Below are 27,123 nucleotides of genomic sequence, written 5' to 3' on the forward strand. Positions count from 1 at the left end.
TCGGGGCCCAGATGGAGCAAATGGAATTCTGCCGAGTGCCTTATTTCTGGCTCTGGTTTTCGCCTGGTGGGAGTTTACATTACATTTAGAGCTGGCAAGCAGTTTCTGGCAGGTGTGGCAATCTCCGGGCCCTTAGACAACCAGTCAACTCTGGGTATAAACACAGTGTGCCGGGGCTAGCAGATTCCAGCATTGAACTGGAGATTGGGGAAGGGTTTTTCAGGGCCAACTTGGGAAACTGGCAAGAGTCCCAAATTCAGGAGGAGCCAGACTTACTGGGCACTTAGCAGGACAAGAGCTTGGGAGCAAAGCTTAGGGGTGAAGCCCTGTTATTTGAGGGAGTGGAGGCAGGCTGGGATCAGGGAACTAGGAACCCTTTGATTAAAGCTGGGCCTTTAGGGAGGGACTGGTAGCCAGCGCTACCTGATGTAAGACCCCTGGGCGGAGCTGGCTCGGGTTCAGTGCAAGGTCTCACATCTCAGGGTGCGACTGGTGGTGGGAATTGAAGGTTTGGCTGAAGCTGCTACAGACAGGGATCAAGTGGTCCCACTTTGGGAGGGAGAAGAAAAGATGTAGCTTCGTAGAGGACAGATACAAGAAATATTTTGGAGATAGCACTTATGGGACTTGGCAAGAGGAAGACACGTTGGCGTTTGAGCCTTGGTGGCTGGCTTTATCAAAAATATGGAATGTTTGGGGCTTCCCTGGTGGCGCAGTGGTTGAGAGTCCGCCTGCCGATACAGGGGACACGGGTTCGTGCCCCGGTCCGGGAAGGTCCCACATGCCGCAAAGCGGCTGGGCCCGTGAGCCATGGCTGCTGAGCCTGCATGTCCAGAGCCTGTGCTCCGCAACAGGAGAGGCCACAACAGTGAGAGGCCCGCGCACCACAAAAAAAAAAAAAAAAAAAATGTGGAATATCAAAGCAGCAATTATTTTTGATGCTCAAACCCCTTGAGGTAGGGACATGAGAAATTGATTATGTGAGACTGGGCTTGGGAGAGAGAGGACCTCTGAAATAAAGGCTGGAGTCACCCACATCAAGATGGTGATGGGATTGAGACAGGATAGGGAAAGGGCGTGGGGAAGGCGTTCAGCTTCTATGACATGAAGAGAAACCATCTCCTCAAATCGTTGTCTTTGTTTCCTGTTTCTTTGATTTCCCCATGAATTCTTTTTCCAGATCGCTCATATTTCCGGTTGATTCTTCTTTCTTAATTTTTTCAGTTATACCCAATTTTCCCAGATATCTACATTTTCTTATGCCTAAAAGGTTTATTTAAATTCTTCAAGGATTAAAAAAAAAATCAGAGGATACCAACTTTCCCATCCCTTAGACAAGGATTTGTGTTTATTCTTTATGATTTCCCTTAACAGTAATTGCTATTTATGGATAACTCCCAAGATTCTTTAATGATAGTTCTTTCAAAAATGGCCAAAGAAGAATGTGTTGCTGCTTCCTCCTTCATTCTGTAATCATGCAGGAAATGGGAGGAAGGGAGATGCAGTCTTATCACACCCACATCAAAATACTCCTACAGCTTCAACCTTCTGACAGCACCCTGTAGCTTGGAAGGAGTGTTCCTTTAAGCCATGAAGGATTCTTTTTTCTGTACTAAGTTAGAGGTGGGCTTTTCAAGATTTATATTAATAAGGAAAAAGGAAAATAATTAAACTCAATATCATAAAATAGATGGTTTCATAAGCTGGTGTAAGAGTGCCTAAGTACAAGTAATACATAGGAGAAAGGTGTATGTTCTCAACAGCCAGAACGGCTAAATCTTTATTTGAACCTGTAATTTGGGGGGTAGAGGTGTCCACTAGTTTTTCAAACACATGTGGCAAATGTAAAGAACTTTCCAGAACTGAAGTCAAAGCTAATAGGTAAGGTAACCAAGTGTTGATGCGGTCAGGACACTTTTGAGAGCAAAAGTCAGTGTTGGGAATAATTTCGCACTGGAACTGTTCACCCGGTGAACAGTTCAAAAAATAGGACTTAATATCACCCGAGTTCTAGACCTCAATAGTTTGTTCACAGGTCACATAATTTAAGGTACAATGAAATGAAAGTCAGGCATTTCCTCCTGTTCTGGCCTCTAAGTTGAAGTGCTGTTTCGTTATGTAAAATACAGGTGGTTCAAGGGCCTGGAAATGCCGAAATGAGATTTTCTTAGTTGTTAGCCTTTTCCTGTTGCTTTTCTAGTCAAGGTGACGGTGTTTGGAGACTATGCTGAGTGGATTCAGGGCCCAGCCCTGTAGGTACTTAATGACTTCAGTGTGGGCTTTTAATCTCCTGCCCAAGTGTTATCTTACTTGCCCAGACAAGCCTTCCCCATTCTAGGAGAGTGTGGGAAAATTAACACTGCCAGAGCGACTGGGGGAAGGAAAGAAATGTCTGAAGCTAGTAATGCATTGCATTAGTATTTATTTTAATGCGGTCTGGAAACGTACGGCTTGAAATCTCTGTGTTGCTTAAGGAGAGACCAGCACCCTTCCATGGAGGTAAAAAAAGAAAAAGAGGATTGAAAAATATACAGAGCATAGCAATCTTTACTGCTGGAGCTAGCTCTCAGGAAACCTGAAGTGCTGAATGTAATAAAATGTTGACAGGAGTTTCACTTAACATGCGGGAACTCTGGACCAGAACGACATCTTTGGCACCAAAGGAAATCAGGAGAATAAAGGCAGTCGTCAGGATTTGAAGTAAAGCCACAGATTATTACCATCTGTACATTTTCCAGACCCCGTGCAAAACCAGAAAGCCAGGACCCAGACCGGAGAGTAAGTATATCGAACTCTGGGGTATGTTGTTACAGGGAAGAAACTCAGAAATTGGTCTGAATTTTAAGTACAGTGCTTCATAAAACCTGACAATTTTTTTTTTTTTGGTCTGGTGACCGTGTCCTAATAATTCATTTGTGGAAAATCTGGAACACCAGGAGGAGTTATTTGTGTGTTTCTTGTGGGAGCTACCATTGTTATAAACCTTTATTATACCAGGCCTTCGTACTCTCATGGTTTCTCTGTAAATGTGGCATTATTTGTAAGTTGTTCTCCAATTTCAGGTTGTTCTTATATAGTGTGTTTTCGTGTTCTTTCCAGAAACTTGTGGAAAGATCTTCATGGGACACATTTCAGTGTTTGGATAAATGATTGGTTCATCACTGTCAAATATCACTTAGCTAGTATTTTTCTGTTTATTATCCAAAAGGTACTTTCAGATGAGCCTGCATTAAACATCTTTAGATTAATTTTCTGCCTCATGTTGACCGACATTATAATTTGAACCAACAGCTACCTTCCCTACGGTTGAGACCTGGATAGAGGCTAAGCATAAAACACAAAACTTTTGGATTGTGTGTGCTTTCATCAGGGCTGATGTTTCTTCAGAGATCTTGGACCTCAACTTGTAAAGGCTAGTCCTTGAAAAGCTAGATTCACTGAGGGGGGGCTGGGGATGGGGGAGGGAAGAGGGGAGATGAGCTTATCCGTTTTCTATGAAAAGAGAATGTATATTTTAAAATAACAAGTAGTGAATAAGAGAGGCCAGTGTATCTAAAATGTTTACATAAAAGAGTTAAATCCTATGGCAGTGGGACCATTAGGTAAACTATTTGACATCTCATTAAGAAATAGAAACTCTCTTATAAATGGGTTGGCTATAAAGCTCTGAGAATAAAATTTAATGGGATGGTTTTAACTTAGAAATAGCAATTAATGACAGATTGCAGAAGTCAGCCAATTAATTGTCACTTACTGCTTTTCTATCCAACACATATGAAAGATTGTTTATAAACAGGCAGTTTTTTTTAACGTGCACACGAATTTCGTATAACACTTGGCAACTCCTGGCTAGTTTGGCAGCATTAAAATCTTAACTCTCAGACTAGTCTTCTGGATATGAAATGTTCCATGGATAGATTTGTTCTTTCCTTGCAAGCCTGTAAATCTTAATGTTTAGCAAGACATTCTTCTCTGCAATGTTTTTCTTCGGTCAACTTAAATTCTCAGCATAATTTAATATGAAGTGTTTGGCCAAATTAAAATGAGGGAAGGGTCCCACACCTGTTGAACCCTAGGTTAGCCACTACGTTGAATCACACACATGGTGCTTAATTCTGAAAACGACTCTTCCCAATGTTCATTTTGCAATTAAGGTGTGTATATGAGTCTCTCTTACTGCAGGGTGTGCTTTCTTGTTAGGACAGCCCAATCCATTTCTTTAATTAATGACGCAGATTCTTAGTTCATAGACCAGTCTCAGGGGAGTAATTTAACATATGTGAAAGGGCTCATGAGGCTTTCTGGACTCTTGGGTCCTATTTGATAGATTATTGCTTCAATATATTAAATGGACCCCAGTGTTCTAAAAACAGTCATATAATTTCCACATGTTCATTTTTTCTTGCTGGAAGGTGTAACTTACAGCAAGAGTAGCTTAGAAATCCTGGAAGGTGTAACTTACAGCAAGAGTAGCTTAGAAATCCAAGCTTATTCTTGAAGAAAAACTAATAGGCATGTTTAGCAAACTTTTAAAAATATCTGTGTGGGAAAATCTTCAGTGAAGGTTATGAATCTATTTCTAACATATTTTTAAATGTCTGTGTAAGCATCTTAAAGCTTAAGAGAAGAAGTGCTAAATTGGCATAGTTGATTTCTCCTCTTGCAAAATACTTGTGAGCAGCAAGGTCATATTCAGCAGAAGGTAGAGTTGGAATGACGGGTTGAGGAATGTTAATGATTTGTCTGGAGGTGCACGAGTGTGTGTGAGCCCTTCACCTCCATCCTGGCTTCTTTTTTTTTTTTTTAATATTTATTTATTTATTTGGCTGCGTCAGGAATTAGTTGCGGCATGCGGGCTCTTCCATGTGGCACGCGGGCTTAGTTGCCCGGTGGCTTGTGGGATCTTAGCTCTCCGACCAGGCATCGAACCTGCATTCCCTGCATTGGAAGGTGGATTCTTAACCACTGGACCACCAGGGAAGTCCCCATCTTGCCTTCTTTTTGAAGTGACATTTGGCATTTTAGCTGCTTAGTGATGCCAGCTCGATAGGAGTCTTGAGTTCATCACGCAAATTCTGGGACCGCTTGGGTCTCAGCTGCTCCAATGTGGGTCAGGAGCAGGGCAAGCCTCGCCGAAGCTGGCAGCAGCCTTGGCAGGTCTGTTCTGAGTCAGCTTCCCGTCTAGAGTTTCACTCCTGGCCTGGCTGGGGGCTCCCTGATTGGTTTGCGTGGAGTCTTGCTGCAGGGATGTACCTCTCACGGAAACGTCCTAGGTGTGCACCCTGGGACCCAAGCAGGCCAGCCCTAGGAGATCTGTCTCCAACCAAACCAAAGGGCCACCCAGGGATCTGCCTACCTGGAAGCCGCCGCGGCTCTCAGCCACTTGTCCCCGGCTTGCCATAAGATAATGGGAGTGTTTTGCTCTTAGGGCAAAAGGGGAGGAAGGTGTCACGTTGCTACTTTAAAAATAGTGGGTTTTTTGCAGTGGTGTCTGTTGAAAAGTTATCGCATATGTATTCCATGTCGGTAGCTCTATTCTCTTTGAAACTTATCCTATGGGATTTAAGCCGTCGACTAACAACTCTCATCGAGAATTTGCTATGGAAAGTCCCGAAGGTTTGGTCCGTGCCGTCTAAATGAGGAGAGAAGGCACAGGAACAGCAGCGAATAATGTGAGTGTATAGTTAGAGCCAGGTTGTCTGGTGCCGGCCCGCGTGCTGCAGGCGTTCAGAGGACAGAGATGCAGCCAGCCTTCCTCGTCCGTCTCAGCGGTAATCCTGCCTCCTGCAAGGTTACCCCAGCCCCGCCAACTCCCACTGCAGCCTAGACCCTTTGCGTCCCGTGTACTAACATGTCAGGATCCCACCTCTGTGATCTTGAAGTCCTGCCCTGACTCAGCTTCTCCTCGAGCTCTGTTCTTCTACCTCTGCGCCACGCTACTTAAAAGACTGTGGTGCTTTCGTTCTCTGTGAAATTATTCTCCCCCGAATCACCAGTAACCTAGGGATGGATGAACTTTTCTCCAGCCCTGTTCCACTGGCTCTCAGCCACGGTGGTGGTTGTCGGTCTCCTTTTCTGTTTTGCTCGTCCTTGGTTTCTGGAAAGTTGCTTTGTTTCTGTTTGGCATCCATTCTGCACCCGTTCTATTGGCAGTTCTGCTCCGCCCACACTTAGGTGAGAATTTCCCAAGTTTCAGGCCCGCCGGTCTCCCTGTTTTCGCCGTCGGGTATGCCCACTCACCTCCTTGAGCTGTCACCGTAGAGGACTCGCTCATCCACTTCTCCAACATGTATTAGGTGCCTCGGCACCAGGCGTCCACCTGGGCATTGAGGGTGGCACAGTGACACGACAGGTGGGTGCCCGCCTCCTGGAGCCTGTGGTCCAGGGAGGAGGAGAGACAGGTACCTAGCTCATGTCAGTACAGTCGGGAAGCCGCCCCGTGGGGAGGCATACTGGTCCTATGAGAACCCCTGGGGGCACCTGACCCGGAGCCCTGACCTCTCTCTTGAACTGCAGGCTCTCCTGGGTGACCTGTCGCCACCTCAAACACACCGTGTCTAAGAGGAAATGATCTTTTCCTCCAAGTTTTGTGCCCCCCATACTGTTCTGTTTCTGGCAACGGAACCAGCTTGTCCCCCACCTACTTAGGCTGGAAACCTGGGTGTCACGCAGATTTCTGATTGCCCTTCAGTTCCTCACCCAGTCACTCACCCGCTTGTGTCAGCAGCTCCTCCGTAATCGCTCTCAATTCTGCTCCCTACTTGCTATTCCCATTGCCACTGCCAGCGGCCCAATCCTCACGACTGCCTTCCCGCCCTCTTTAATATTTATGAATAGGCTATTTACTGATTCAGAGGAGGTTTACCAAAATTACCCAAGTAGCTCATGTTCATGGTGGAAACATTTTAGAAAATGCAAATAAACACAGAGAACGAAGGAAAGAAAGAAGGAAGAGAAAAGTCACGTTTCACCACTCAGATAACATTCCTATTGAAGCTCTGACATTTAACCTCCTAAACTTTTCTCCACGGTATCCACATATGAAAATATTCTCATATGTAAAAGTGTGAAAAATATCTTGCAAACTGTGATTCTATTCTCTGTACTGTTTTGGAGCCTACTTTTTTTTTTGTATTTAGTCTATATATGTTCGTTCTCCGACGTCTGTAAATATAATTATTTGTAATAATTTTTCATGGCTGAAATAATTTGTACTTTAATCCGTACACCATTTCAATCATTGGTACACCACTGCTAGGTCACCTTCTTGAAGCATTTTTCATTCTTGCTATTCTTCCGTGCAGAAAACCATCAGTGGCTTCCTGTTGCCTGCACACACACACACAAACACACACACACACCTTCCTCTTTATATAGGGCGGTTTTTCTGACTTTCTTCGTCTTCAGTATTCCTTCCCTCATCAGTAATAAGCTTAAACCACATTTTGGTGGTTATCATACAAGAACCCCTTATATGGTACATCTTGCAGGACGGAGGGACCTCCAGAATGATGGAGGGACAGTCATTGGCATGTCCCCAGCACCTCGCTCAGCACCTTGCTTCTCCCCCCGTCCATTCTCTCTTTTCCTTCACTGCTGTCCAGTGTCCTGGGGCTACCGATGTGACCAAGGCCCTCCGAGCCCCGGCTCCTGTGCAGTGAGAGTGGGGGACAGCTGTGTCAACACACAGATGCAATAGGGCAGGACCATAGTGCCATGGCGGCAAAGGGCTCTGACGGGGTGACCTCGGAGCTAGTCTTGAAGTGCGCCAGGAACTTACCAAGTTAAGCTGGTGATCAAAGAGGATGGGGGAGAGAAGTCTGCAAAATGGGGCGCCATGGGCAGTCCTTGGAAGGAAGGCGGCGAGCCGGAGTGCGGGTGTGGGTAAGGCCGTGGTGAAAAAGAGATGGCAGGTCCAGGCGGGCAAGGGCCTCTGCAGTGAGCTCTCAATCCACCCAGACAGTCTTCATCAGGCCAGTTAAATGGTGAAGCACAGAGAAGCAGCCTGGCCCTTGCTCCCCAGGAAGTCATGATAGAAACCAGGATCGAGTTCTGTGTTTTTATGATTTTGATATTATAAGTCAAATCTGGAAACCCAAATGTTACTGGGCAATCCAGCTTATTTTATTGAACTGACTGGATTTGTTTTTTTCTATGCTAGCAAAAGACTAGAAAGCCTTTATGATGCCTAAGACTTCATTTTCTTCATCTCAATATTTCTTTTATTAGGATTAGTTCATGTCAGTTTTATTCACTCATATAAAGGCAGTTTAGTGTGTGTGTGTGTGTGTGTGTGTGTGTGTGTGTGTGTTTACATATTTGTCAACACATTAAAGCTAGGCAAAACTATAACTATACCTCTCTGGGGAAGAAGCGAAAACCCTTTTTGCTGTTCAAAGGTAATACATAATTCTACAATTAGATATCTGTGTTTTTAAAATCACATCCCTTTTTGCTGATGTCTGTACCCATTTTGTATTTAGTTCACTGTGAATTTTTAACTCAAAGAAAATAACTCACTCCAGCTTTTGAATAAGGAGACAAGGAATTATTCAAGCTTCACAAATAGAATCACAGTGTTTTAAATTGTGAGGGATTTTCCATTTAGTCCAACCTCTTCATTTTACAGAAAAGGAAATTGAGGCCGTCATAGGTGAAGCAATTTGCCCAATGTGATGCAGCTAATCAGCGTCTCAGCCAGAATCAGAATCCATGATTTCTGGCTTCCAAGTCCCATGACCTTTCCATTGCCCAATGCCTCCATCTACTTAAAAAAAAAAAAAAAAAGGAAAGAAAGAAAAAAAAAAGAAATGGAGAATTGAGCTGACACATTGCTTTAATTCTCCTGCTTCTTTACAGAGTGTGAAAAATCCTGATGTACTTTAAAAGAAACATTTAAAAATGTATCCGGACTTGTGAAGAAGATCAGGAATATTTGTGATATGCTAATTAGAACGTATCTCATGCAGGAAACAGGAAACTTGGCAGAGGGAGATGCTTTTCAGAGTAACTTAAGAAAACTTCAAAGGTAGGACAAAAGAGTGTTCTTTTTATTTATTTGATAATGTGTGGCTGCCATCACATTTCTGATAGGGTCTGACACCTTTATAATAAGCCCCATAGAAACTGGGGGGATCTGTCAGACCCATGGAAGGAAAAGTAAACAATTTCATTTCCATCTGAGTTTCCTCAGATGTAAGTGAGGGCCTTTCCCACAGGGCTCACCTGCCAGGCTTCTTCCTGTAGAAACTTGTCTGTGCTACCATTAGTCATTGGCCGAGGGATTATATTTTGGCAGCCACGCTAATCACTCCAAGGTGACCCACTAGTTGGAGAAACAGATCCTTCTCCGTTGTTACGGAACACGAATCCAATGATGCGAGTCGTTATTTGGGGGAAAAACGATCAAAGTGTATTTTCTCCCCAGGCCGCTAATTTCCCCAGGTCTCTCCTAACTAGAAGCACTGTTTCTTCTGAAGAAGTTCTAAGTGCCATGAGGAGGAACACCAGAACTTGGTCAGATTTCAAGTTCAGGGTAGACCTGAGCTCCAGGATGAGAGAAGAAGATGCCCCCCAACCCTGGGGAGTCCAGAGAACCTCCCCGATGAGAGCAGGTCATCCTGTCACCTTGGTAAGGCCTCACCCTGCTGCTCTGGGGCAAACAGTGCCCCTCCTGCCCACTGTCTGCCGTTGCACCCGACCAGACCATTTCTGGTGTGTTTGATGCAAAGGTGAAGTTGCCCTGGCTGTGAAGTTCATAGGTACCCGGGAAGGTGAGGGGGAAGGAGGGTACTCAGCTACTCTTGGCCTGCGACAGCCTCCAGGTAGAAAAGGTCCTGGGGAAAGATAAGGACACCTCAGGATACCAGTCCTGATTTTCGAAGTGTCTTCCAAGCAGGGTTTAGCAGAACACATGTGAATTTTACAATTAGAACAAACTGGTTTGGGATCCCAGTTTTTCTCGCTGCCTGTGTGACCATGAACAAGTTACTCAGTCTCTCTCTGCACCTCAGTTTCTTCATCTGAAGTGAGTCGTGGTGATTACTTGAGGGTTTTTTTGAGGCTTTGATGCGATGACATAGATGAAGCGCCTAGCAGATTGTAGGGCTCCTTGTGGGCCCTCAAAAATAGGGACAATTATCATGATGATATAAACACCAATATGTCAAAAAACAGTCTAAATCAAGACCCCAAAGAGAGCCAAAATATAAACTGGCAGCTCGAGGAATTATCACAAAGTGGAGACGTACTCAGGGAACGACCAACCAGGTGAAAACGAGAATGTTAGCAGTCTCCCAGAGGCCTCTTCATCCCTCCCCATCTGCCTGACTCCCCCTTCCCTTCTCACCAAGTAGCCACTTCCCTAAGCTTCTAACACTCAACAGATATTTAGGGAGAGTCTCCTAGATTCCGGGCACTAAACCACGGTGGACAAGGTAGACAGTGTTCTTGTCCTCAGGGAGCTTCCATTCTAGAGGCAGGAGCCAGACAGCAAAAAGATACGTGAATAAATTAAGCTGATGTTTTCTGATGCTGCAAAGTGTTGTGAAGAAAATAAGACAGGTTAAGGGGCTGGAGAATGGCCACCAGAGGATCCTTCCGAAAGGGGGGGTCAGGGAAGGCCCTTCCTGAGAAGTGACGTTTGGGAAGACCTGGGGAGGGGCAGCCCCCGCGGAGGGAGAAGCCTGGGGTCTGGAGGATGTCTGAAGAGCGGGAAGAAAGCCAGCGAGAAATCGGTCCTTGAAGAGACAGAGTCCACATCGTGAGGGCCTCATAGACTATGGGAGGAAATTGGGTTTTGTTCTAACTGAAATGGGTCGTAAGGCCATCTGTTGTCAGTGCCGTGAAAGGAAGCGTGGATTGCTTCCACGCCGTCCCCCCAGCACCGTCTTGCTGAACGCTGCGTAACGCGTTCTCCTTTTGTAAAGCACGTTCACATGTAGGGTCTCCTTTTTTTTTTTCTTTTTTTTTTTGTATTTTATTTTATTTATTTTTTTTATACAGAAGGTTCTTATTAGTCATCCATTTTATACACATCAGTGTATACATGTCAATCCCAATCTCCCAGTTCATCCCACCACCCCCACCCGCCCCCCGCCGCTTTCCCCCCCTTGGTGTCCATACGTTTCTTCTCTACATCTGTGTCTCAATTTCTGCCCTGCAAACCGGTTCATCTGTACCTTTTTGATCCTCATGACCACCGTGTAACGTCCACCAAAAGGTCTGATCATGTCCTGTGATCGAAACTGTGAGGCCTTAAGCCTTGTTGCAGAACTCCGTACCACACAAGGAGCACAGCCATCCTCCTATTTGCATTGGTGATGTCGTAATGGCTCAGAATCTTCCTGTCTAAGAATCCAGTTAACTCCTGCAGGGGCCAGGTGCTCTTGTGTCTCCCAAAAGGTTATCTGTGGAGCATCGATCACAGACAGTGCTCATGAAAGAAGGGGTCCCTGTTGAGTAAATGTGGACATGGGGCACAGTGCCCCCTCCCCCTGGAGAGTCCCCATGTAAAATGTTGTAAAGGCTCTGAGAAGTTCTGCAGTAATGAAATACTTTAACCCAGCCATTTCCCACCCCTGGCCACAGAACCGCTTTTTATACGCAGCCTCCATTGACATCTGGGTCAGTTCTCGGAACGCCTTTTGGAAAATACCAGCCCGAAGAGTTGCTATTTAGTGTTTACTAAATGGTCTCTTGAAAGAGTTCAATTATTTCATGAACCTAAAACTCCTCTCTTATGTGAAAGGATTAGAAACCACATTCGTAAAGCACTTCCATATGCTTAGCATGAAGAACCTGGACAAACGGAGATCCAAAGTGTTGAAAATCATAAATCCACTCCTGTTTTGAGCACTCCTGTTAATTCCTTTGTCCTTTGAACTCACAGCATTTCCATTACTATGGTGCCGTGATGCGCTTGTATTTCTGGATACTAGGATGTCAAAGCCGGAACCAGTCTTATCTGGTTTAAGAGATAAATGTTCTGAACCACGCATGGCTTTGATTTTGGATTATTATCTACGAGGATGTATATGTACATAGAAGAGAGTCCATTTATAGATCCCTTGCAATCTTCTGTACCTGTTGCCACACAGATTCCTCTTCTTTTAATTTTTTTCTTGCTCTTACCTAGGGATTTACACAACTATATCTGAAGTTGCAGGAGATGTTTTTGATAGATGTTCACAGAAACCTGCCTGAATTCTGGCAGTTTGTGGGAAAGTGCCTGATTCACTTCTAGCTTCAACTTTATAATTCCTCACAGATTTTCATGTCTCCTAACACTTGTGTTTCTCCCCGTTTCCTAGCTCGGGCTCCATCTGTGTTGTCTTCATTTTCTTAACTCTGTGGTCCACACTTTTTAAAAATGTTACTTTATTTTAATACTCTGCCTGGAGTTCAGCACTTCTTAAATTAGGTTCTCAAAACAAAAAATTTTGAAATATGAAGAAACACAGGTAAATGGGGCTTTTTACTGCAGGACTTCTCAGTGCCTTTAATATTCTAATACACATTGTTAATCTCCAGAAGGGAGATAGAACAGTATTTTCCTAATTTATTTACCTACTGAACCTCTACCGCAACCCCTTTAATAGCATCTTGTAAGAATGTTATTCTGAAAATCCCTCTTTGCATCAAATCCAAACCTCTCGACCTATATTTTCCTTAACCATTTCTCCAGCATTATGTCCCATTACCCCTTTGATTATCTGCCCCAGTAAAACCAATTGGTTTATAATCCTCCTGAAAAACGTTGCATTTCCCTGGGTTTAATCTCTTCTCATGATATTCCCTCTGTCTTCCCCGTGGATCCAATGATCTTTCCTAGCAAATGTAGAATGCTTTATTTTCTTTCTTCTGCACCTATATCAAAGATCACAGTTCTTCAAATCCCAGCTCCTCTGGGAAGACTTTACTGACCAAACAGTCCACTAAGAATCTCTCTTGGAGCTATTATGATCCGTACCTCACCTTTAGCCAGTACAGGCTTACCTCGGAGATATTGCGAGTTCGGTTCCAAATATTGCGATAAAGCGAGTCACAGGAATTTTTTGGTTTCCCAGTGCATGTGAAAGTAATATTTACACTATACTGTAGTCTATTAAGTGTGCAATAGCATTGTGTCGAAAAAACAATGTCCATACCTTCATTGAAAAATACTTTATTGTTAAAGAATGCATCGTCTGAGCCTTCAGCGAGTCGTAATCATTTTGCAATAGTAGCATCAAAGATCACTGATCACAAATATTAACAATGAAAGAGTTTGAAATATTGCGAGAATGACCAAAATGTGACACAGAGACGAGGTGAGCAAATCCTGTTGGAAAAATGGCACTGATAGACTTGCTCGACACAGGGTTGCCACAAACGTTCAATTTGTAAAACACGCAGTATCTGTGAAGGGCAAGAAAACGAGGCCTGCCTGTATTATGAGTGTTTACTGACTTGTGGTTTATCACATATATGCTGTCTCTGCTCCTTGGGGCTAAAACCTGTGTGTGTGTGTGTGTGTGTGTGTGTGTGTGTGTGTGTGTGTGTGTAAAATCTCTCGCTGAGCTTTGCACACAGTGGAAAGTGCACATATATCCAAAAGGATAGTTTGTATTTTGTTTAGAAGATTGGCTGTTCATCTCTCTTCCTGGATACTAGGAGTAGGATGGGGCAGGATTGTTGGGTTACCTACCGCTTGGTCAATGAGGTGGGCAGAGGCTTTAGAAAAGGAACGAACAATGGCTGTAGAAATGACAACAAGCAAACACACTAAGCACATAGAAGGGTGAATACAAAGCACTGTTATTCTCCCTAAATGAGCTTACAGTCTGTTGGGGAGAGATACACGATTTAATAAAAAAGCCATGCTAGTTGTACCCAAAATCATGATAGGAATATAGAATTGAGGATGGTTAATGTAGGGTGGCATGGGGGGCTCTAGGAAGGCAGATACAAGGCACGTAGGGGATGCAAAGAACAAGAGTCCCCGAAGAAGAAACAGTGACTTAGGCTAAGAAGAAAGACGAATTACGAATTCGGAAGGCAGAGAGGAGGGAAAGGAAATTCCAAGCAGAGGGAAACAATCGTGTAACTGACGCCTAGAAACAAGAAACCTTGGCGTGTAGGCTGCATGGGGAGACGTTGTGGAGACCAAGGTGGGGTTTGGGGGAGTCCCGTTGTGAAGGCTTTGAACCACGTGGGCACGGAACAGCCATTGGAACAAAGTTTAAACTGGGGAGTGATGCGATCACTTCGGGAAAAATGGAGGTGGAAGCTGGCTGCGGATGAGAACAATGAGGTTGCCACGGGTCCAGTTTTCTTTGTTATTCCCGGCAGACCTGGGTGCTGTATCAGGAGTGGAGAAAACTTGCAGCCTAGTTGTGGGGAGAGAACGATGTGCGTGCAGGGGATCATTTCAGCTCCCCACCCACCTTCCAGGGGCCACACGGCTCTCTGATAACAAGAGCTCAGCCCCTTCAAGAAGATGAGCTGGCCCTGAACTTGAACACCTGATTGCAGATTCCCCTCGCTGTCTCTCTGTCTCCAGTGTCTCTAACTGGCAGCCTCCAAGATATCATATTACACCGAGCGAGGAAAGAATGTTCTCCATGGTGAACCTGCTCTGACACTCTTAAGGTCCTGTTCCCCCTGGTGTTCTGAGTGGGACAGTTCAGACTTCAGAGCTTCCAGGCGTGGTTTAAGAGCCATCTGTTTTAATCAGGCATGTTGTATGATTTATGGAGAGAAAGATGATGTCGGGGGAGGGAGCTGGTATATATGATACCCTCGTAATTAGACCCGAGTTATTGTCCAAGTGCAGGGGCCCAGGCAATGATGTGTTTGTATTTTTAAAAAAGATTTATTTATTTATTTGTTGTTTATTTATTTTGGCTGCACCGGGTCTTAGTTGCGGCATGTGTGTGGGATCTAGTTCCCGACCAGGGCTCGAACCCGGGCTCCCCGCATTGGGAGCGCAGAGTCTTACCCACTGGACCGGCATTGTTGCTTTTCGTTTAACTGCTCTTTCGCTTAAAGTTTCAAAGCCCCTTGCTAGTGTTTCTAAAACGGCAACGATTTGTATTTTGGGAACTCTCAGGCTTTTGCTTTTTTTACATAAAAACTACTGGATCGTCCTTACAGTATTTATTTTATGCCTATACCACCTCCCTTCGAGATAAAAATAGTTAACAGTTTCATAACACTTACTAATGTTCTATATGCCAGACATATATCAATACAAACTCATCTAATTCTCCTAGTAAAGCCCTGAGGTAGACCCTGGTGTTCTTAGCCCCGAAGCGTAGATGAGGGAATCGAAAGAGAGAGACACGGTGATAGGAATGGAACAGCTGAGATGTGAACCCAGGCACCCAAGGTCTGCGGTCTGTGCACGTAGACACGCCATCATATTACCTTTCCGCAGATAATTTTCACATTACTACAGTGTAGAAAGATGCTGCTAGCGCCATCTTTTTCTAAAAGAAATATATATGTGTATTTTAACTAATATTCCAGATAGGAATGATGCATTTCCCACTAAGTTTATCTCTTTCCTTCCCCAAAATCCTTGTGGAAAATACAAATGACATCAAAGGTTGCCAGGTGGACTTGGTCTGTAGGATGTGGTACAGTAAGTGGAGTGACTTGGAAACTGGGAGAAGTGAGTTTCAGTTTCGGCATTGACTCAGATGAGCTCTGGGGCCTTGTACATGTTACTTGACTTTTTTGACGCTGTTTCTTACGAGGACAAGGATTTCAGCTTTAAGTTTCCAGGAAGCCATCACACAGGACAGCAAGAGAAAGGGTTTTGGCTGCAGGATCAAACTCTTGAGAGAGATTCAGGACCAGGGCTGGTTCCTTTCAGGATGACCCGACCTCACAGAACTTTGCTGGAAGTTGTGGAGTCACGAAGAGCAGGGACAGGCCGATCTCCCAAAGAGATGTTACCTTTAGATTAGATTCACCTTTGTATTATTTTTTCCGGTGTGCTATTTGTCATTTTCGTAGAATGATGGGTTTTTTCCAGATTATAAGCTACTACCACTTGGAACTTTGTCACTGTTTCCTGTTAGCACAAGCATAAGCATCGCTAGCAGAGGAACAAGGATAAAGGAGCTTACATTTCTTCCCCCTGTTGTTAGTTTTGTCTATGAATCAGGTTGAACCTGAGCCCAACATCTTGACGACACTTCAGGTGTGACTAGTGGCCTTCGTGCTCAATGGTGATAACGTTAGAGCAGCTGCGAGTTTTGAATCAGATTGTTATTCTCATTCTGAATTTAATATCTGATTTCTAAGATTTCTCTTTGGTTTCTCGTAGTGTTTTTTAAAAATAAATCGTTACTGGAGTATAATTGCTTCACAATACTGTGTTAGTTTCTGTTGTACAACAAAGTGAATCAGCCATATGCATACATATGTCCCCATATCCCCTCCCTCTTGCGTCTCCCTCCCACGCTCCCTATCCCACCCCTCTAGGTCGTGGCAAAGCACGAGCTGATCTCCCTGTGCTACGCGCTGCTTCCCACTAGCTAACTATTTTACATTCAGTAGTGTATATATGTCGATGCTACTCTTACTTCGCCCCAGCTTTCCCCTCCCCGCCTGTGTCCTCAAGTCCATTCTCTATGTCTGCGTCTTTATTCCTGCCCTGCCACTAGGTTCATCAGTACCTTTTTTTTTTTTTTTTTTAATTTCCTTTTTTTTTTTTAGCATACGGTATTTGTTTTTCTCTTTTTGTATTGTTGAATGAAACATTTTCCTGTTCAAAAGGGGGTTGAGAATCTAACAGATTATTCGCACCAAGAAAGACATTATTTCATTGTACGGCATTTTGCACTTCTTTGGGATCCCCTTCTTATTGCTCTTTCTAAGTTTTACATTTAACTTTTCTTTAATATTATTGTACTTGAGAAATCTAGGAATAGAGCAAAATTTAGGCACATGTAGACATTTAATCACCTGGGTCTTCTGGTTGTCAGTAGTAGAAATCTTTGAAGTTTGTTTTCTTATAACTCGTAGATTTGGACTGCTGATTTGGTTGTAAATTAGACTTTATTGCAGTCTTGATCGACTGAGACTCTGCACTCACTTTAAAGGGTATAAAATATTAGCTCATGGATAGTTAGGGGCAGGTAATATAAGTCTACATAAAGTATATGAAATGATCAGTGTATTTTATTTTGTAAATCATGATGTCTAGAGTTGAAGCAATTCGTCCTCAAGTTTGCTATCTGTGGTACAAACTAGAGGAGAGAACGAAAAGCTATCTTTTGCTTCTAGTTCTTTTTTTCCATGAGCGGGGGCTATTTTATGTGTCAAGGAATCAGCGGCTAAACTTTCTATCACTGTGTTTCAGTTCTACAGCTGCCTGTAAACAACTTTATCCATTTTAGAGTAAATCAAGGTAGGAATGTGTTCACTCCGTACATATTCCAAGGGTCAGTCCCTCAAGTGTTTAGAAAACAGTTTTTCTCTAAACCTCCCGTTTTAATTTCCAGATAGCACTTTTTTAGGAAATTCCGCCAAAATTCTGATTGATTTTGAAAACTCCCAGATTGCCTTTAAAACTTACAGAGACTGTTTACCGAGGCTTTAAAGAGTGATTTCAACAATATGACAGAGGAAGAGAGGGTGAAAGAATAGAACTTATTAAGCCCAAGAGCCCAAGGAGCAAAGGGCAGCAGGGTGAGGGGTGGACATGCCTCTTCCCGGGCTGGGGGACTGAGGGCAGTGGCACGAAGTGAGCTTTCAGAGAATAAGTCTAATTCCTTCTTGATCAGATCATCATTGAAAGCATGGAAAACGGTCATAGTCTCTCAGAACAGTGGCCCATCCAACCATGATCCTGCACTACAGTGGGACTGGCCATTACTTGTCCTTTGTCATCCCAAGAACAGATTTCCCTTTAGGAACTTGGGGTATGTTTCCCATCCAGGCTCTTGTCCCATATAGTTAATGCTCGGCCTGTGCCATTACTTTTAGTCCATTGATGTTCACTGAGCCCCTTTGCTGGTCCAGGTTCTGTGCTGAGCTCAGGAGATAGAGGGAAATAGCTTCTCCTCTGGATATCTCACAGCCCCACAGAGGGTAATAGATAGGGATTTATCTGTTACTCTCTGTGGGGTAAATGAGCAATTTGTTACAAAGTGCCACGTGTCACTAGAGCCCCCACGGAGAGGTAGGGATGCAGAGGAGGGATCAGAGCTCCTTCAGCTTTTCATTCGTGTCGTTTGAAATTTGTAGGATAGGGAGTGAAATTAATATGCCTCTCAAACACTGGAGTATATCCGATGTCTGGGATTTGGGTACTTTTCCGGCCAGTCTGTATTTACCCTAAATGCGTCTCTTTAGCATTATCTCCGCGACTGCAGCCTCTCAGTGGCATCTGGGGTGAAATGTTAAGAAAACATTTCGGGGCTTCCCTGGTGGCGCAGTGGTTGGGAGTCCACCTGCCAATGCAGGGGACGCGGGTTCGTGCCTCTGTCCGGGAAGATCCCGCATGCCGCGGAGCGGCTGGGCCCGTGAGCCATGACCGCTGAGCCTGCGCGTCTGGAGCCTGTGCTCCGCGGCGGTGAGAGGCCCGCATACCGCAAAAAAAAAAAAAAAAAGAAAGAAAACATTTGGACATCAGGCCAATAAATCACAGAGACTATTTTGCTAGTCAAGTGTAGTGACATTTTCAGGGAAGACGCTAGAATCCCAGATAGCCATGGACAGTCACTTCTTTCAGTCATTCCTATACATACGGGTTGGTTAACAAAAGACAGATCTGAGCCTTACTAGGGTGTCCTGGTGTGCTGGTGAGGTGGCAGAACCTTCTCCAAAGATGAATGTCCTCCCTGAGGTGAAGGTGGCCCAGGTGCCCGTGAAAAGCTTAGGCAAATAGGAACTGATAATTAAACTAGGGGGAGGCTTGTCACAGCAGTGCTGTGGTCCTGATGGCTGAGAAGGACTCACATGCTCAGTTTCTCTCCTGGATGCAGCAATGCTAGTCTTTTCCTCCAATTCAAGACCTTATGGAACGTAGCAAAACCTCAAAAGAGCGGAAATAAGGTGCCTGGCTTAACTGAATTTTCTGGTTTATTAAGAGTAAACCCTTTTGTTAAGAGTAAACCCATTTATTAAAAGTAAGCCATTTTTCCCCTTCTCTGCTCTTGTCCATGAAAATGTCTTTAATACAATGCAGGGACTACCCTTGAATCTTTTGGGGTTTGTTTGGGGTTTGAGGGATTTCCCCAGGTTCATTTGATGTTGGTATTATTCCTCATGGTAACAGATGAAATTCAGATGATTTTCTATAACTTTAAACAACTAAATAAACACTGATGATGTATTTATTTGCTATGTGAAGGCTCTGGTTAGTGAAATTAAAGTTTACCAGTACAGTGTGATGCAGGCTGTTTTCAATATCGGTGACAAATACAAGAAAGCAAGAGCTTCTGCTGTCTTATAACAGTTTTGCCACCGAAAAGAAAGAAAGTAAACAATAAAGAAGACAGAACCCACTACTTAAAAAATACTGTCAAAGTTATTAAAAGTGGCTAGAAACTGACTATCAGTGAAAGCTATTCCTAATCCATGTGTGTTACCCATGGCGCATATAGATTGATGGGTAGAAACAGATGGTCCTAAGGTAGGTATTTCTAAGCTCTTTTTTACTGTAGCCATAGGAATCCCATGAAAGGTTAAAAACTATAATGTATCACCTTTTCAACTTGCTAAGTTATATTTTCATCGCTGGAGGTAATTTGTATTACTGTATCTATATACCACCTGATTCCACAGTTTGAAAATAGGAAATGTTTTCATTCCTTAGATTAAATCAGTAGAGGAGAAATTCGGAATGAATCAGTCAGAATACTTAGAACAGTAATTTACCATGCTGTTAATTTGCTAACTCAGAATCAATCTTTATTAATTTTGGCTTTACTAATTTTACATTTTGGGATTAGTTGGATAAAAGTTGGACTAGGGTTATTTTTCGGATTTGTGAACGGCTTATTCGATTATATAATTGTATAAATAGAAACAATCAGTGACTACTTAAAGCTACTTAAGGGACCATTCTTTGGACGTTTTCCTGCCCTTGAAAAACATTGATAAGCTATTTAAAAATCATTCCTCTCCGCCGTCTAAAGGAATCCTGGAGACGGTTTGCTTTTCCTTGCTTCTTTTTTTGTGATGTATTAATTCCAGGCGTTATTATGTCAGGACCAAGGAATGGGTTTCTAATGAACAGAGGACAGCTTTAAACAGACAATCCATAATGTGACACGGGAATCTTTACCAACATTTGTTTATGAGTTGATCTGGGGCAGCTCAGAACTCATATTTCCAAAGGAAAAAATCATTTAAAATAGTGAATACATTTTTAGACGAAACTACTCACACCTATTTCACTCTTCGTGCAGCTGCGATACTATAGTACTAGTATCTTCAAACCATAATGCTATTATATAACTTACTAGAACTCGAGCGCTAGAGCCATAGTATGATTAAAATGCCTATGGTGGGCTGGCTCACCAAAGTAGTACATTAATACTCTCATAATATTAGTCATTTCTTTACCTATATGAGGGGTAATGTTGGCTTTTTGTACTCTGGACTTGACGTGCATCACCATTGACAACCTTGTTTCTTGGGACAGTGCGTTCTACAGCAGATTGTGGTTTATAAATTTGAAGTCAAAGAACACCTGTGTACATATCTGATTTATAAGAATGAGAGTAAACTGTTTAATAATAAGAATCTTTAGAGACTTAAGGCTCTTTCTTTGAATAGCCATGTATCACACAATTATGATCCTCATGGCATTTCCATCGTGCTAAGACTTTAACATAATAATTATGAATTCCAGTTGTTTCACTGAGCAGGGAGGGTTTCAGTTATTACCACATGAAGAGTGGAATTGCTGGTTAACAGGACCTCGTTTGTTGATAGAACTTTATTCTTAAAAATATAAAAGTGTACTTTCTAAGGATTCTTTTAAAAAAAATTGTAATAGCACCATACTTGTTTCTTTTCTCTTTTTTTTTTAACTGAGGTATAGTTGATTTACAGTGTTATATAAGAGTATCCTTTATTTCACAGTTTTTATTAATTCCAGCTAGTCTTTCCCTGGCAAGCCCACATTCATGGAGTTTGTTGAATGCAAAAATGTTCTTGCTTGAAAGCTTACGTGATTATATCCTGAAGGTTAAACTTCAGACCTAGAAACAAGGCAGATGCTGGTTTTATGTGGCGTGTTTAATGCTTGCCTAAAGTTATTTATGAGTTTTGTATTTCTTTGATTCCTTATCTGTTTTATCTGATGCAGGGCCGCAGTGATTATCATTCTGGTGAGTGGGCACCATTTCTGCCCGGGTTTAAGAGGAGATGCCACCCTTACACGGGAACCATGGCCTCTAGTCCTCGGGGTCAGATCTGGTGCTCCAGGTGTGCTTGGGTTTTGTTTTTATTTTCTTTTTCAACTCTCTTTTTCCCTTTAAGGACTATGACATCCCTTCAGGGCACACGAATTCTTTGCCCCCTTCTTGGCTGCCCTTCAGAGGGCATGTCTTTTTTTCAGTACTTCTGATAGGCGTTTCCTGCTCTTTTTTCAAATTGCTAAACTGGAAAAAGTTTTTGAACCTTGAAAACTGTGTATCCTGATCTACTTTCAGGACCCATGCCAGGGAGTAAAATTACGCTAATTGCTTTTAATCTCCTAGTCACTTCAGTTTTGGTGTGAGAACATTGTGGTATGTGTGAACAGGTTTTTGTGCCGGAAAAATAATCGAAAACCCTTGCTCGGAAAAATAGCGCCATTAGGAGCCATCAGCAGCGCGTAATGGTGGCAATTAATGACAATCAGGGGCCAACTTACTGCCTGCCGTAGCTGACATTTTTTTAAAGGAGTGAAACATATGAAGTTTATTTTATTATTATTATTCTTTTACTTTGTGTAAGTATTTTTACATCTGCTTGTGATTATTCTGCCTTGTAACTACCACCTCAGGCCCAGTCCTTTTTAGGGGGAAAAAAAATGAATTCCTTATGTAATAAGTTATCATTTGGAAAATTTCTCTGACAGACCATGAGCTCTTCTTATGAAACATTCGATACAAAAAAAGAAAAAAGAGAAAAGAAAGCGCAGCTGTAATTCACTACAGGAATAGGGGTTTATAGTGGATCTTACGTATCCAAGTTAGTTACTTTCGTGAGGATAAAAATTTGTACCTCGTATCTGAATGCAATAATGTCATACGAAGGGTTGCAGCTTAAAAAACCCTATCATATGGATAAACTAGAACTTACACCAAGACAGCAGGGCATCAAGGGGAGCCATTTGGGTTTTGCTTAAGGTCACTTATTTACTGGAAATATCTTCAGTTTAGGCTCATACTGAAGCATACACCCTAAAGGCAGAGTAATTGCCAGGTTCCAGAATATGTATAAACATTATATGTACTTAAAAAAAAACACAAGTGCATTTTAAAAATTTAAATATAAGGAAGAAATACAAAAGCTATGCATCAGAGACCTGAAAGGCATATTTAACATTAATAACAAAAGGGGCCTCTTGCAGATTCTGAAGTGGCGGTTTTTAAAATTAGAAGCTGGGTACGCTGTAACCTAAGAAGCATATGATATAGCTGTTGCTAGGGTACGGGGCCTGCTTTTGCCAAAAGCTGGGTAAACAAATAAGATAAACCCACGTAAATCGATGGCTCTGGTCCTGACAACTCAATGATCATCTGCTTATTTTTTTTTAATTCTGTGTTTTCTCCCTCTCCAATATCTATGTATCTGACACTTTGGAATTCAGATCTGCTCTCATGAGATTAGTCAGTCATCTTTGTGGTTCTGCTGTTTGCTTCTTCAGTGAAAGTTTGAAGAACGCTGAAAACCCTGGAATCAACCCTAAGACCTAAAAATTTCAGAACAGCTCGTTCCGAGACTTGTGCGTAAGCTGTGAATGTTACTGCTCAGATTTTTAGAGTGTTACTTATTTTTCAGACACTGTCTCTTTATTTTGAATATGAAGGATGTCTTAAGTCTTTTCCCTACATGTCACATCCTGTTGGCGCGTTTAGATCTTTCCGTAAGTGTTTTTGTATTGCACCCATATAAAAATGGGGAGGTCTGGTTTGTTTCTCGGAGTGTTCTTGATTTTAGGAGGGTGTTGAAGACTGCCTTGTCAACTATGAAAGGGCTGTGCCAGCAGCACACGACATGTAACCTTGCTTCTGAAACACAGTGATTTGGGATTGTTTTCATAGGTACTGTGGGTATAATAATACCACCCTTTACTGTCTCGCAGGTACGTTGAAAGGCTAAGTGGGGCAATGTATGCGCACAGGCTTTGAGCTCTTTGGAAGAGAGCTATTTCAATCAGGCGTATAATTAGATTCATCCCCATTGTTATTGTGCTTCTAAAAATTGCGCAGGAAGCTCCATGGTAATGCGGTGTTGTGGTTGTATCAGCTCAAAGCTTCCAAGGCTGCCCTCCTTGGAATGGCTTGTGGCTTGTGTAAGTACGTGGTGAGTGGACCATCATTCCATCTTCCTTCGAGAAGGGGTGCTCTGACTCAGATGCGGTTCTACCAGCATCCTAGCAGATGGCAAGAAACAGATTGCAGAAACTTGGAGAAAAAAAAAAAAAAAAGGCCTGGGTGCATGCCACCCACGTTTGTAGCTGCAACTTCAGTTGGGATATTGTCTTATCGATGACATTGTGGGAAAGTCTTCATCCCCTGGGAAAAATGAGCCTTTTGGAAGTCATTTTTCTTTAGGGGTGCCTGCTTTTCTCTGCAACCTCAGCCCTCCCTGCAGTCAGAACTGAAGAAGAAAGTCTTTTGTATGAGAGCCATGTGGCCAGAGCTTGGATTTACAGAATTCTCCTGAAGCAGCTGTAGTCTCAGATTGACTCCTGGAAAGCTCAGAGTCTCAGGAGGACTGAGATTATTAATAAGCTTGTATCACTTTTTTGAGTGTTTTAAAACGTACTTATCATTTAAAGTAATTGTACAGAACTCTTCTTACCAGTACTTTCTCTCGATTTATAGAACTTTGCACAAATATACACAGAGACTCTACAAATATAGTATAGTTTTCCACTAGAATTAAATTTGCGTATTGTGGGAAACCTTTGGTTTCTGTGCACACTCAGGAATAGAGCCACATACGTGTCAAAAGCTCCCATTTCTCGGGCGCCGAGTGGTTCTCTGCTGCCTGGTTCACTGGTCAGCATTCTTCCCCAAGTGGTCTTCAGCAAAGCCTGTCATTGGAGGCCTGAGGTGATGGGGATTGTGGAGAAACTAAACTCCAATTCTTTTCGTTATTACTCTCTTCAAAACGGAGGTTCTTCCCTTCTCTCTCTTTCCCCCCTCCTCTTCCTACAGGCTTTGATCTTAGACAGGTGATGGTGGATGCCACGGTCAGGGCCTTAGAAGATGGGGCAGAAGGAAGAAGCATTGGGTTCTGTTTTCTCCTCCTTGTTGATAGCACTTCCCGAGGCCGAATCGCTATTCTAGGGAGTCTGCGCGTGTGCCCCAGACCAGGTCTTCTTTTGAGGAGAAGAGCGGGGGACTGGGTACCACGGGGCCGCGTGACCTGGGGTGTCCGCCCTCACATGCCCTGGGAGCCTGGCTTCCAGCCTCCACATCCGTTGGCTCTTCCCTTGCCTTTCACGCAGTGGTAGTTTGTGCCTCTTTGCAAAGCCCTCTGAGAAACTTGAGTGACAGTATGTGTCTTGTCAAAAGAGGGATGAAGGGGCTTCCCTGGTGGCGCAGTGGTTGAGAGTCCGCCTGCTGATGCAGGGGACATGGGTTTGTGCCCTGGTCCGGGAAGATCCCACATGCCGCGGAGCAGCTAGGCCTGTGAGCCATGGCCGCTGAGCCTGCGAGTCCGGAGCCTGTGCTCAGCAACAGGAGAGGCCACAGCAGTGAGAGGCCTGCGTACCGCAAAAAAAAAAAAAAAAAAAAAGAAGGAGGAAGAGGAGGGTCAACTTTGAAACCTGGCTCTTGAGAGGGACGTCGTTTTGCTTATTTTAATCTTACACCAGCACCTTGGATGCTGTTGCCCATAGGCCCCAAGTTAGCCAGCACGTTTATAGGAGCATTTTGCTGATGCCCGAAGCCCCATGTGCTCCTCCAGAGGACCAGATCTCCTGCTGACCCAGGTTCTGTTTCTTGGGGACACCTGAACCCTGGCCCTGACACACAGGCTTTTTTGACGGCGACCATGTCTATCATCTGAACGTGAAGGGGAGACTCCAAGCAGTCTGAGCCATTACCCCCGACTTGGCCAGGCTCCAGGCTCTTGGCAGCCTCCCAAACGGGCCGGGCTTCGTTTCCTCCGGGGCCAGCTCCAGCCCTGGCTCAGCTACTTACCTGTTTGGCTCTGATCAGTGAGGGGATGTGACCAATAGGCTCCTTGGCATTCCTTGTTTATAACCAGAAAGGGAGCTCCACCAGGAAGGAGGATTTTACAAATGAGAGTATTCAGTCGAGTTAGGCGGGGCCAGAGGAGAGGCTGCCAACTGAAATGATTTGCGAGGTGCTAAAGGGCCCCAACTGTGCAGAGGCCACCCTTCGGGCCTCCTGCCCGGGGAGGACCTGGGCCCTGCCCTTCTCTCTGACGCCTGGCTACGGCCTGAGCCATGTTGCTTAGCTGCTGTGTCCTCCCTCTCCTGTCTGCAGAGTGAGCAGGGCCGATCAGAGGTTGTCAGGTAGGTGATGTAAACGGGTGAAGTGGGCTGAGGTCACATTCTTGTCCATTGCGGTTTGACACACGTGGCCCTCTGAGTACCACTGTGACTTGGGAATTGAGAATTAGATCTCAGTGTGAGAAAAGTTTCCAACAGTGCATGCACCGTGATACACAGCCACTGATATTTTTTCCCTTCGTGTGGAGGAAGGACCCTGGAGTTGTGGAGCCGTGGAGAGCGTGTGGTCCGTACATAGGGTCACAACTCAGCTCCATTCAGGAGTAAAGGCCCTGGGCTATGCTGAAACAAACAGATGGCCAGATGTTTCTCCAGCAAAGATGGGTTTATTTGGGATCAGCAGAGAATCGCAATTCAGGGTCTGCAGCCATGGGGAGCCACGGGCAAATCCCCACACAGCAAGGGAAGGAGAAAACTTCTATAGAGGGGAAAAGGAAAAGGGCCACGGGAAACAAAGAGTCCCTGGCTCTTCATTGGCCGAGTCCTGGCCAGAAAAGAAGGGGAGTCTTCCTTCTTGCTGTTGGGCTCATCACAGGGTGTGAGAGCTCCCCCTTCTGGTCTCCCAACTCTATTTAATTGAGGTTTCTGTTTATTAATTTTTTAGAGTATCTTCAGATTTTTTTTTTTTGGATGCTGTAAATATGTGAAAATTCCCCCAATTTGTTTCTTTTAGATTTATTTATTTATTTTTATTTATTTTTGGCTGCGTTGGGTCTCCTTCTGCTTGCTGGCTTTCTCTAGTTGGGGCAAGCGGGGGCTACTCTTCATTGCGGTGAGTGGGCTTCTCGTTGCGTTGGCTTCTCCTATTGCAGAGCATGAGCTGTAGAGCGCAGGCTCAATTAGTTGTGATGCACGGACTTAGTTGCTCCGCGGCATGTGGGATCTTCCTGGACCAGGGCTCCAACCCGTGTCCCCTGCATTGGCAGGCGGATTCTTAACCACTGCGCCACCAGGGAAGTCCCTCCCCCAATTGCTAAAAACACTATACGGATTAAAAATGAAAATAAAAAAATGTGCGAGTTGAATTTGACCAATTTATCACCTTTGGGATAAAAACCAATCCCTAAGTTCTCTTTTAGCTCAGAATTTTATGGGTCTTAGAATCCTGTTCTCCCTGAACTAGGACCCTGCTGTTCCAAGTGTGGTCTGTGGTCCAACACATCAGCCTCTCCTGGGAGCTCGAGAGAAATGGAGAATCTCAGACCCTATCCTAGACGTACGGGATCTGCATTGTAATACAATCCCAAAGATTACAGTTTGAGAAGCACTGAACTAGAATAGCATTTCAGGAAAAGTTCTGCTCAATTATTTTGGAGTGGGGGGAAAACATGAACAGTATGTGAGAACGAATCCAGCCTTTAGATTAATTCACTGATGGAAAGAATGAATGGGTCCAAATATATGAAGATTAGCGTGGG

At 43.8% G+C, this 27,123-nt stretch overlaps 1 protein-coding gene across 1 annotated transcript in view; it reads left to right on the forward strand.

Moving 5' to 3' along the window:
* Positions 1-27,123, forward strand: part of STOX2 (storkhead box 2) — a 162,231-nt gene that overhangs the window by 206 nt on the left and 134,902 nt on the right. Inside the window, exons 2-3 of the mRNA XM_027123008.1 lie at positions 2,201-2,252; positions 2,682-2,778. Coding sequence (XP_026978809.1) covers positions 2,201-2,252; positions 2,682-2,778 — 149 coding nt within the window. The remainder of the gene's footprint in view (positions 1-2,200; positions 2,253-2,681; positions 2,779-27,123) is intronic.

Source organism: Aethalodelphis obliquidens, unplaced genomic scaffold, assembly GCF_003676395.1.
Source record: "Aethalodelphis obliquidens isolate GAN/ISIS:26980383/991018 unplaced genomic scaffold, ASM367639v1 scaffold25, whole genome shotgun sequence".
Classification (NCBI taxonomy): domain Eukaryota; kingdom Metazoa; phylum Chordata; class Mammalia; order Artiodactyla; family Delphinidae; genus Aethalodelphis; species Aethalodelphis obliquidens.